General features: G+C 51.3%; 1 protein-coding gene across 2 annotated transcripts; it reads right to left on the reverse strand.

Moving 5' to 3' along the window:
* Nucleotides 1-529: 529 nt before the first annotated feature.
* Nucleotides 530-12,765, reverse strand: MOGAT3 (monoacylglycerol O-acyltransferase 3). Of its 2 annotated transcripts, XM_066570637.1 has the most exons (8): nucleotides 11,516-12,765; nucleotides 10,071-10,178; nucleotides 8,656-8,726; nucleotides 6,660-7,458; nucleotides 5,005-5,173; nucleotides 3,490-3,531; nucleotides 3,022-3,161; nucleotides 873-1,129 (listed from the first exon to the last, which is right to left on the reverse strand). In XM_066570637.1, exons 1-8 carry the CDS (start codon nucleotides 11,586-11,588, stop codon nucleotides 975-977), a joined length of 1,557 nt encoding a protein of 518 aa, XP_066426734.1. In that variant the 5' UTR covers nucleotides 11,589-12,765; the 3' UTR covers nucleotides 873-974. The 2 variants fall into 2 exon arrangements, with proteins under 2 accessions (XP_066426732.1, XP_066426734.1); XM_066570635.1 differs by lacking the exon at nucleotides 3,490-3,531 and having other exon boundaries at nucleotides 530-1,129; nucleotides 3,022-3,210.
* Nucleotides 12,766-12,814: the final 49 nt, after the last annotated feature.

Raw genomic sequence — 12,814 nt, forward strand, 5'->3', positions numbered from 1 at the left:
AAAGCTCTTGGTCCCACTGGCGGCGTCTTTGTGGTTGCTGTGCCCCCGCCCCAGATCGGCGGGAGGCTCCGATTGGAGGGAAAAACCCGAATTTGGGGAGAAAAACGCGGATTTTGGGGAAAAAAACCCCGATTTTGGGAAAAAAAAAACCCGGATGTTGGCGAAAAAAACCCGGATGTTGGGGGCTCGGTTGAAGCTCTTGTGTGGTGAACCGGAGGTCGCGGGTTCGAATCCCGCAGGTGCCTTTTACCGGGGCACCCCCTATTTGAGAGTGAAGTCTCAATTAAGTGGCAAAACCCCGAATTTGGGGTGAAAAACCTGGATTTTGGGGAAAAAAAAAAAACGGATTTTGGGGGAAAAAACCCGGATGTTGGCGAAAAAAACCCGGATTTTGCGGGCTTGGTTGAAGCTCTTGTGTGGTGAACTGGAGGTCGCGGGTTCGAATCCCGCCGGTGCCTTTTACCGGGGCGCCCCAATTTTTGGGGGGACACCCCCATTTTTTGAGGGTGCAGAGAACACAGAAACACAATTCAGACTCACAGAAACACTTTTTAAATGGAGAAACCTCCCCTTTTTGGGCAAAAAAAACCCGAATTTTGGGGGATTTGAGGGATTTTTTGGGGAGATTTAGAGGTATTTTGGGGGGATTTTGAGGATTTTTGGGGGGGATTTTGAGGGATTTTTTGGGGGGGATTTTTGGGGATATTTTGGGGGATTTTGAGGGATTTTTGGGGGGATTTTTGGGGGGATTTTGGGGATTTTTTGGGGGATTTTGATGGATTTTTTTGGGCAGATTTTGAGGGATTTTTGGGGGGATTTTGGGGGATTTTTTGGGTTTTTTTCGGGGGTTTTTTCGGGATTTTTGGGGAGATTTTGAGGGATTTTTTTGGGGGGGATTTTGGGGGGGGATTTTGAGGGATATTTTGGGGGATATTTTGGGGGATTTTGAGGGATTTTTGGGATTTTTTGGGGGTTCAGGTGATGATCAGGGGGGTTTCGGGGGGCACCCCGCAGGCCACTTTGTGCCTCTCGAAGAGCTCCTGCAGCCGCTGCACGTAGAGCTCGTGGTAGTGGGCGACCAACTCGGGCGAGGGGCGAGGAACCCGCGGCACCTCCAGGGGGGTCCCGACTGCCAGGGGGAAACGGGGGGGGAACGACCCCAAAATTGCCCCAAAATAATCCCAAAATAACCCCAAAAATATCGCAAAATGGTCCCAAAATAACTCCCAAAATATCGCAAAATTATCCCAAAATAACTCACAAAATAATCCCAAAAATAACCTGAAAATAATCCTAACATAACCCCCAAAATAATCCTAAAATAACCCCAAAATAATGCCCAAAAATATCACAAAATAATCCCAAAAATAGCCCCAAAAATATCGCAAAATAATCCCCAAATAACCCCAAAATAACCCCAAAAACAATCCCAAAATAACCCCAAAATAATACCAAAATAACCCCAAAAATATCGCAAAATTATCCCAAAATAACTCACAAAATAATCCCAAAAATAACCTGAAAATAATCCTAACATAACCCCCCCAAATAATCCCAAAATAACCCCAAAAGTATCGCAAAATGATCCCAAAATAATGCTCAAAATATCGCAAAATAACCCCAAAATTACCGCAAAATGATCCCAAAATAACCCCAAAATAATCCCAAAAATAACCTGAAAATAATCCTAAAATAACCCCAAAATAACACCAAAATAACCCAAAAAATAATCCCAAAATAACCCCAAATTTACCCCAAAATAATGCCCAAAAATATCGCAAAATAATCCCAAAAATAACCCCAAAAATATCAGAAAATAGTCCCAAAAATAAGCCCAAAAATATCCCAAAATGATCCCAAAAATAACCCCAGAATAATCCCAAAAATAACCCCAAAATAATCCTAAAAATAACTCCCAAAAATATCACAAAATTATCCCAAAAATAACCCCAGAATAATCCCAAAATAACTCCAAAATAATCCCCAAAAAATCCCCAAATAGCCCAAAAAATATCGCAAAATAATCCCAAAATAATGCCCAAAAATATCGCAAAATGATCCCAAAAATAACTCCAAAATAATCCCCAAAATAATCCCCAAATAATCCCCAAATAATCCCAAAAACAACCCCAAAATAACCCTAAAAATAATCCCAAAATAATCCCCAAAAATATCGCAAAATAACCCCAAAAATAACCCCAAAATAATCCCAAAACTCCCCAAAAATCTCCCTGAAACTCCCCCCAAATCCCCCAAATTCCCTCAAAAAACCCCCAAATCCCCCCAAACCCCAAATCCAACCCAAAATCCCCCAAAAAACCCCAAATTCTCCCCCAAAATGCCCCCAAATCCCCTCAAAAAACCCCCAAAATCCCCCCAAAACCCCCCAAAATCCCCCCAAATTGCCCCCAAAATCCCCCAAATGCCCCCAAATCTAACCCCAAAATTCCCTTAAAAAAAAACCAAAATCCCATCAGAACCCCCCCTAAATTGCCCCCCAAACCCCCCCAAAATCCCCCAAATCGCCCCTAAATCCCCCAAATCAGCCCCAAATCCCCCCAAAATCCCCTCAAAAAAACCCCAAATGTGCCCAAATCCCCTCAAACGCCCCCAAATCCCCCCAAACCCCAAATCCCCCCCAAAATCCCCCAGTCCCCAAACCCCAAATCCAACCCGAAATCCCCTCAAAAAAAACCCCAAATCCTCCCCCAAACACCCCCAAATTGCCCCAAATCCCCCCCAAACCCCAAATCCAACCCCAAACCCCCCCCAAACGCCCCCAAATTCCCTCAAAACCCCCTCAAATCCCCCAAAAATCTCCCCCAAACCCCCCCCAAACGCCCCCAAATCCCCCCAAAATCCCCCCAAATCTCCCCCAGACCCGCCAAAATCTCCCCCAAAATCCCCTCAAAAAAGCCCCCAAATCCCCTAAAAACCCCCCCAAATCCCCCTAAAAACCCCCCCAAACGCCCCCAAACCCCCCAAAATCCCCAAATCCCCCCAAATTTCCCCGTCACTCACCCACCACGGTGAGGGGCACCCGGAAGGGCAGCAGGGGGAGCCCCCCCCGGCCCCAGAAGATGCAGGGGGCGAACCCCAAAACCCCCTTGAGGCCCCTCTGGAGGCGGCGCAGCAGCGACCCCGGGGCCAGCCGCGGGCGTCTGGAACGCGTCCTGCTCCCCAAAAACGTACACGGGCACCAGCGGGGCCCTGGGGGGACCCCGAAATCGGAAAGGGCACCCCAAAATCGGAAAGGGCACCCCGAAATCGGGTAGGGCACCCCAAACCCCAAAATGGGGCTGCTGGAACAGCTCCTGCTCCCCAAAAACGTACACGGGCACCAGCGGGGCCCTGGGGCACCCCAAAATCGGAAAGGGCACCCCGAAATCAGATCGGGCACCCCCAAAATGCGATAGGGCACCCCGAAATTGGGTAGGGGTCCCCGAACCCCAAATTCGGTCCTAAATCCCAAAATGGGGCTGCTGGAACGGCTCCTGCTCCCCAAAAACGTACACGGGCACCAGCGGGGCCCTGGGGGGACCCCAAAATCAAATCGGGCACCCCGAAATCGGAAAGGGGTCCCCAAAATTGGGTAGGGGTCCCCAAACCCCGAAATTGTGCCCCTGAACCCCGAAATTGGTCCCGAACCCCAAATTTGGTGTCTGGAACGGCTCCTGCTCCCCAGAAACGCACACGGGCACCAGCGGGGCCCTGGGGCACCCCCAAATCGGAAAGGGCACCCCGAAATTGGGTAGGGCACCCCAAAATGGGATAGGGGTCCCCAAAACCGCTTGAAAACGCCCTCTAAAAACCCCAAAAATCGCCTCAAGAAACACCCGAAAACCACCAAAAAATTGCCCAAAATCACCCAAAAATCACCCAAAAAAATCTCAAAATTGCCCAAACCCCCTCCAGATCATCCCAAAATCCCCCCAAAACCGCCCCTGACCACGCTCCAAAAAACCCCAAAAATGGCTCAAAAATCGCCCAAAAAACGCCCGAAAACCGCCCAAAAATCGCCCAAAATCACTCAAAAAACCCCAAATCACCCCAAAATCACCCCAAAACTGAAACCCTTCACTATAACCCTAAAACCACCCCAAAACCACCTGAAAACCCCCTCTAAAAACCCCAAAAATCACCCAAAAAACGCCCGAAATCGCCCAAAAATCGCCCAAAAACCGCCCGAAAAACACCCAAAAATCACCGAAAAACGCCCAAATTTGCCCAAAACCGCCCGAATTGGCCCCAATCCGTACCCGTGCCTCAGGGCCAGGCGCACGAAGCCGCGGCGCTGGCGCAGGGTGAGGCGGTGGCAGCCTGGGGTCCCCAAAACCCCCAAAACGCCCTCAAACCAGCCCAAATCACCCCAAATCCCCCCAAATCCCCCAAATCTCCCCAAATCCATCAAAATCACCCCAAAAATCCCCAAAAAAATCCCAAAAATCGCCCAAAAAATCCCCAAAATCGCCCAAACCCCCTCCAGATCATCCCAAAATCCCCCCAAAACCACCCCTGACCACGCTCCAAAAAGCCCAAAAGTGGTTCAAAAATCGCCCAAAAATCGCCCAAAAAACGCCTAAAAATCACCCAAAAATCGCCAAAAAATGCCCAAAATTTGCTCAAAAACCCTCAAAAATCCCCTAAATCAGCCCAAATCACCCAAAAAATCCCCCAAAACCCTTTCATATAACCCAAAAACCACCCCAAAACCGCCTGAAAACCCCCACCAAAAACCCCAAAAACCACTCAAAAATCGCCCAAAAATCGCCCAAAATCACCCAAAAATCGCCTAAAAAATCCCAAAAATTGCCCCAAACCCCCCCAAAATTACCGAAAAACCCCAAACCACCCCAGAACCGCTCCAAAACCGCCCCTGACCACCCTCCAAAAACCCCAAAAATGGCTCAAAAATCACCCAGAAAACGCCCGAAAAATGCCCAAAAAACGCCCGAAAAACGCCCAAATTTGCCCAAAACCGCCCGAATTGGCCCCAATCCGTACCCGTGCCGCAGGGCCAGGCGCACGAAGCCGCGGCGCTGGCGCAGGGTGAGGCGGTGGCAGCCCGGGGTCCCCTCGAGCGCCTCGGCCGCGCCCCCGACCACGATCAGCAAGGCCTGGGACGGGCGGGACAGCACCGAGTCCAGGCAGCGCTGGCTGACCGGGCACAGCCCTGAAAATGGGGAAAATTGGGGAATTTACCCCAAAAAATGGGGAAAAACCCGGTGAAAAACGGGCTAAAATTGACCCTAAAACACACGAAATTCCACCCAAAATTCCCCCAAATTTGACCCCAATCCCAGGCCAGGCAGAGTCAACTGAGGGGCACAGCCCTGGAAATGGGAAAATATCAAAAATAGTGAAATTTACCCCAAAAAAACCCCAAAAATGGGAAAAAACCCGGTGAAAAACGGGCTAAAACTGACCCCAGAACACCCAAAATTTCCCCAGATCTGACCCCAAAATGCCCCAAATCCTCCCCAGATCAGAGCCAGGCAGCGCTGGCTGAGGGGCACAGGCCTAAAAATGGGGAAATGGGGAAAATTGGGGAATTTACCCCAAAAAATGGGGAAAAACCCGGTGAAAAACGGGCTAAAATTGACCCTAAAACACACAAAATTCCCCCCAAAAGAGACCCCAAAATTCCCCCAAATCTGACCCCAATCCCAGGCCAGGCAGAGTCAACTGAGGGGCACAGCCCTAAAAATGGGGGAAATGTCAAAAATAGGGGAAATTACCCCAAAAAAAGCCCAAAAATGGGAAAAAACCCCGTGAAAAAAGGGCTGGAATTGACCCCAAAACACCCAAAATTCCCCCCAAAAAGAGACCCAAAAACCCCAAAATTCCCCCAAATCTGAACCCAAAATGCCCCAAATCCCCCCCAGATCTGCAGCCGGAACGGCCCCATCCAAAACCCCATAAAAAAAAACCCCAAAAAACCCCAAATCCTATAAAAATCCTATAAAAATCCTATAAAAATCCTATAAAATCCTATAAAATCCTATAAAAATCCTATAAAACCCCACAAATCCCCACTGACCGGCGGCCATGGCGTGTTCCCAGCAGATGGGCAGCCGGAACGGCCCCATCCAAAACCCCATAAAAAAACACCCAAAAAAACCCCAAAAAAACCCAAAACCTATAAAATCCTATAAAAATCCTAAAAAAAATCCTAAAAAAAATCCTATAAAATCCTATTAAAACCCCATGAGATCCCCACTGCAGCCGGAACAGCCCCATCCAAAACCCCATAAAAAAAAAACCAAAAAAAAACCCAAAAAAACCCAAATACTATAAAAATCCTATAAAATCCTATAAAATCCTATAAAATCCCATAAATCCCCACTGACCGGCGGCCGTGGTGTATTCCCGGTAGATCTGCAGTGGGAACAACCCCATCCAAAACCCCATAAAAAAACACCCAAAAAAACCCCAAAAAACCCCAAATCCTATAAAAATCCTATAAAAATCCTATAAAAATCCTATAAAATCCCATACATCCCCACTGACCGGCGGCCGTGGTGTATTCCCGGTAGATCTGCAGTGGGAACAACCCCATCCAAAACCCCATAAAAAAACCCCAAAAAAAACCCCAAAAAACCCCAAATCCTATAAAAATCCTATAAAAATCCTATAAAATCCCATAAATCCCCACTGACCGGCGGCCATGGCGTATTCCCGGTAGATGGGCAGCCGGAACAGCCCCTCCAGTGCAGCCAGGCTGGGCCGCAGCCCCGGGCAGGGACCCCCAGGGGGTTTGGGGTCACCCCAAAAGGGTCTGGGGTCGGGTTTGGGATCATCCCCATTGGATTTGGGGTCATGCCAATGGGATTTAGGGTCGGATTTGGGGTCAGATTTGGGGTCATCCCAATCAGGTTTGGGGTCAGATTTGGGATCGGTCTCAGATTTGGGGTCCCAATCGGATTTGGGGTCATCCCAATGGGATTTGGGGTCGGATTTGGGGTCAGTCCCAAATTTGGGGTCACATCTGAGATCAAATTTAGGGTCAGATTTGGGGTCGGATTTGGGGTCATCCCAATGGGATTTGGGGTCGGTTTTGGGGTGGGATTTAGGATCATCGCAATGGGATTTGGGCTCAATTCTGGGGTCCCTTTTGGGGTCACCCCAATGGGATTTGGGCTCAATTCTGGGGTCCCTTTTGGGGTCACCCCAATGGGATTTAGGGTCAATTCTGGGGTCACCCCAATGGGATTTAGGGTCAATTTCGGGGTCCCTTTTGGGGTCACCCCAATGGGATTTGGGGTCAATTCTGGGGTCCCTTTTGGGGTCACCCCAATGGGATTTGGGGTCAATTCCGGGGTCCCTTTTGGGGTCCCTGCCCGCGGCCCCGCAGCCGCCGGTGACGAAGGCCCCGAAGACGCCGATGCAGGAAATGCCGTGGGGGTGAGCGGGGAGGACGTAACTGCGGCCGGGGGGCAGGGGACACTCCCGGATCACCTGGGGACATCGGGGACATCGGGGACACTTACGGGGTTTGGGGACATTGGGGACATTGGGGGCATTTATGGGATTTGGGGACATTGGGGACATCGGGGACATTGGGGACATCGGGGACATCGGGGACATTTGGGACACTGGGGACATTGGGGGCATCGGGGACATTGGGGACATTTATGGGATTTGGGGGCTTTGGGGACATTGGGGACATTTGGCGGATTTTGGGGATTTGGGGCCATGGGAGCCATTGGGGACATTGGGGACACTTATGGGGTTTGGGGACATTGGGGACATCGGGGACACTGGGGACATTGGGGAGATTTATGGGGTTTGGGGACATTGGGGACATCGGGGACATTGGGGACATTTATGGGGTTTGGGGACATTTGGGACACTGGGGACATTGGGGGCATCGGGGACATTGGGGACACTTATGGGGTTTGGGGACATTGGGGACATCGGGGACATTGGGGACATTTATGGGGTTTGGGGGCATTGGGGACATCGGGGACATTGGGGACATTTATGGGGTTTGGGGGCATTGGGGACATCGGGGACATTGGGGACATCGGGGACATTGGGGACACTTATGGGTTTTGGGGACAATGGGGACATTGGGGACATCGGGGACATTTATGGGATTTGGGGGCTTTGGGGACATTGGGGACATCGGGGACATTGGGGACATTGGGGACATTTATGGGGTTTGGGGGCTTTGGGGACATTGGGGACATTTGGCGGATTTTGGGGATTTGGGGCCATGGGAGCCATTGGGGACATTGGGGACACTTATGGGGTTTGGGGACATTGGGGGATTTGGGAGATTTGGGGACATTTATGGGGTTTGAGGGCATTTATGGGATTTGCGGGATTTGAAGGCTTTGGGGATATTTTGTAGATTTTGGGGATTTGGGGACAGTGGGGACATTGGGGACATCGGGGAGATTTATGGGATTTATGGGATTTGGGACATTTATGGGGTTTGGGGGCTTTGGGGACATTGGGGACATTTGGAGGATTTTGGGGATTTGGGGCCATGGCAGCCACTGGGGACATTGGGAGGGTTGGGGACATTGGGGACACTCGTGGGATTTGAGGCATTTGGTGGATTTGGGAAATTTGGGGACATTTGTGGGATTTGGTGACATTTGGGGACATTTGGGGACATTTGGGGACACTGGCGGTTGCCGTGGTTACCGTGATGGGGAAGTAGTCACAGAAATGCTCCCAGAGGCGCCAGTTCCGGAGCCAGTCCCAGTGCCGGGGCCCTGGGGACAGCGGGGACATTGGGGACAGCGGGGACATTGGGGGACATTGGGGGACATTGGGGACATTGGGGACATTGGGGGACATTGGGGACAATGGGGACATTTGGGACAGTGGGGACATTTGGGGACATTGGGGACAATGGGGACATTGGGGATGTTGGGGACATTGGGGATTTTGGGGACATTTGGGGACATTGGGGATGTTGGGGACATTGGGGACATTGGGGACATTGGGGATGTTGGGGACATTGGGGACAGCGGGGGGGGTCACAGGCCTGGGGCGCTGCCACCAAACCTCCCATGGCTGCCCCCAGTGTCCCCAATGCCCCCATTCCCCCCACTGTCCCCTCAGTGTCCCCTCAGTGTCCCCAATCCCCCCAAATGTCCCCAATGTCCCCAAATGTCCCTCCAATCCCCCCAATGTCCCCAATCCCCCCATTTTCCCCATTGTCCCCTCAGTGTCCCCACTGTCCCCAATCCTCCCCTTGTCCCCAATGTCCCCAATGTCCCCTCAATGTCCCCAAGGTCTCCACTGCCCCCCATTGTCCCCCCAGTGTCCCCAAACCCCCCCCCAATTTTCCCCCCGGTGTCCCCTCAGTGTCCTCAATCGCCCCAATCCCCCCATTGTCCCCACTGTCCCCTCGGTGTCCCCTCTGTCCCCCAATATCCCAAATCCCCTCAATGTCCCCAATCCCCTCAGTGTCCCCAATGTCCCCCCAATCCCCCCAATGTCCCCTCAATGTCCCCAATCCCCCCAGTGTCCCCAAACCCCCCAATGTCCCCATTGTCCCCTCAGTGTCCCCATTGTCCCCAATCCCCCCATTGTCCCCAAACCCCCCAATCCCCCCAATGTCCCCAAATCCCTTCAGTGTCCCCAATGTCCCCCTTGTCCCCATTGTCCCCAATGTCCCCAAACGTCCCCGTTGTCCCCACTGTCCCCCCAATGTCCCCAATGTCCCCAATGTCCCCTCAATGTCCCCATTGTCCCCTCAGTGTCCCCTTTGTCCCCAATGTCCCCTCAATGTCCCCACTGTCCCTTCAGTGTCCCTGTTGTCCCCGATGTCCCCACTGTCCCCGTTGTCCCCACTGTCCCCCCAATGTCCCCATTGTCCCCAATGTCCCCACTGTCCCCGATGTCCCCTCTGTCCCCACTGTCCCCCCAATGTCCCCACTGTCCCCTCTGTCCCCCCGGTGTCCCCAATGTCCCCATTGTCCCCAATGCCCCCACTGTCCCCACTGTCCCCTCTGTCCCCTCTGTCCCCTCTGTCCCCCCGGTGTCCCCGGTGTCCCCGGTGTCCCCTCTGTCCCCCCGGTGTCCCCCCGGTGTCCCCGGTGTCCCCGCACCGCGCTCGGGCCCGTGCCAGTCCCAGAGCCACCAGCCCGCGTAGGCGACGGGGACGATCCAGAGCCGCGTCCGCAGCAGCAGCAGCAGCGCCAGCGCCGAGCCCGGGCCTCGTTTGCATAAATTAGCATAAACAACGCCACGCCCCGGCATTATCCCCCCATCCTCCTCCTCCTCATCCCGGCGTTAATTAACCCCCGCCTTGTTAATTGTACCCGCCCCTCTAAGGGTTAATTTGCTCCCCGTCGTTAATTAGCCCGCTCGAGTTAACGAATTCCCCGTTAATTAATTCATTATTCTCCCCTCCCCATTAATTAACCCGCTCGAGTTAATTAACTGCCCATTAATTAATTATTCTCCCCTCACCATTAATTGCTCATCATTTGAGGTTAATTAACCACCCTTAATTGCGCCCGCCCCTCTCAGGGTTAATTTGCTCCCCTCCCCATTAATTAACGTGCTCGAGTTAATGAATTCCCCGTTAATTAATTCATTATTCTCCCCTCCCCGTTAATTACCCCCCATTCGAGGTTAATTAACCGCTGTTAATTGCGCCCGCCCCTCTAAGGGTTAATTTGCTCCCCTCCCCATTAATTAGCCCAATTGAATTAATTAATTCCGCGTTAATTAATTAATTTTTCTCCCCTCCCCGTTAATTACCCCCATTAATTGCCAGGTTCGGGGTTAATTAACCCCCCCAGGCTTAATTAGCCCACGTTAATTGCCCCCTCCACTTTTAACCCCATCAAGCAACTCCTCATTAATTACCCCCCATTAATTAATGCCCCCTATTAATCACCCCTCCAGGGTTTAAACCCGCTCTCCAAAGGGTTAATTACCCCTCCGAGAAGTTAATTACCCCTCGGCCTTAATTAACCCCGTTAATTACCGCCGTTCATTGCCCCCTCTTTACCTTTAACCCCATCAGGCCCCGCCTCCCTCCACATTAATTAACTCGCTCAATCATTAATTACCGACCATTAATTACCCCTCCAGGGCGTAAACCCCCCCTCAAAGCCTTAATTACCCTTCCAAAGGGTTAATTAACCTTAATTAATCCCCGTTAATTACCCCTCCAAGCCTTAATTAATCCCCGCTCATTGCCCCCTCTGCCTTTAACCCACCAACATCCCCCTTTCCTCATTAATTAACGCTTCTAATTAATAATTCCCCCTAATTAATCACCCCTCCAGGGCTTAAACACCCTCTTCAAAGCCTTAATTACCCCTCCAAAGCGTTAATTAACCTTAATTAACCCCCGCTAATTACCCCCGTTAATTGAATCCTCCGCCTTGAACCCCATGAACATCCCCCTCTCCTCATTAATTAACGCTTCGAATTAATTACTCCCCCCATTTAATCACCCCTCCACGGCTAGACCCCCCCCTCAAGGCCCCAATTACCCCTCCAACCCCTTAATTAACATTAATTAACGCGCGCTAATTACCGAGGAAGAGGAAGGTCAGCATCCATTGAACGACGCTCAGCGCCTGCAGCGCGGAACCAAAAGTTCCCGCCATAACTGCGAGGCCCAGGGGGACAAAATTTGGGGTGACACCGCTTGAGGGGGGGGGGTCGGGGTCTTTCAGGGGGGATCCCCCAAATTTGGGGGACCCCAAAAACCTCGAGGGGACCCCAAAAACTTCGGGGGACCCCAAAAAGCTCGGGGGGACCCCAAAAATGGGCCCCGAACCCCCTGAGGTACCTGCGAGGGCGCCACGTCCCGAGCGAGGCCGAACTTTGGCCCAAGGGCGGGGAAGGGACCGGGAGTGGTTGGGGGCAAAGGGCGGGGAAAAAAACGGGGGGGAAAAAAAAGGGGGGAACCCCCCCAGGGGGACCCCGAAAATGTGAGGGGAGCGTAAAAAAAAAGGGCCCGAAAATCCTGAAAAAATCGCCCAAAAAATCGCGTTAGAAATGAGGGAAAATGGCGGAAATTTGGGGGCTTGGAATGGGGAAAAGGCGGGGAAGTTTTGGGGTTCCCTCCAGCTTGGGGACCCGGAAATTTGGGGGACCCTAAAAAAAGGAAGGGCCCGAAAATCCTAAAAAAATCGCCCAAAAAATCCCGTTAGAAATGAGGGAAAATGGCGGAAATTTGGGGGCTTGGAATGGGGAAAAGGCGGGGAAGTTTTGGGGTTCCCTCCAGCTTGGGGACCCCGAAATTTGGGGGGAGCCTAAAAAATGAAGGGCCCTAAAAAAGCCCAAAAATCCTAAAAAAATCCGCAAAAAATCCCATTAAAAATGAGAGAAAATGGTGGAAATTTGGGGGTTTGGAATGGGGAAAATACGAGGAAGTTTTGGGGTTCCCCCCTTGGGGACCCCGAAATTTGGGGGGACCCTAAAAACATGAGAGACCCTAAAAAGCCCCAAAATCCTAAAAAAAATCCCCAAAAAATCCCGTTAAAAATGGAGGAAAATGAGGGGAAAATGCGAAAAATCGGGGGTTTGAAAAGCGGGAAAGTTTTGGGGTTCCCCCCGCCTTGGGGACCCCGAAATTTGGGGGACCCTAAAAAAAGGAAGGGCCCGAAAATCCTAAAAAAATCGCCCAAAAAATCCCGTTTAAAATGGAGGAAAATGAGGGGAAAATGTAAAAATTTGGGGGTTTTAAATGGGAAAAAATGCGGGAAAGTTTTGGGGTTCCCCCCCTCTTGGGGACCCCGAAATTTGGGGGGAGCCTAAAAAAATGAGAGACCCTAAAAAAGCCCCAAAATCCTAAAAAAATCCCCCAAAAATCCCCAAAAAAATCCCT

This window comes from Molothrus aeneus, unplaced genomic scaffold (assembly GCF_037042795.1).
Source record: "Molothrus aeneus isolate 106 unplaced genomic scaffold, BPBGC_Maene_1.0 scaffold_30, whole genome shotgun sequence".
NCBI lineage: Eukaryota > Metazoa > Chordata > Aves > Passeriformes > Icteridae > Molothrus > Molothrus aeneus.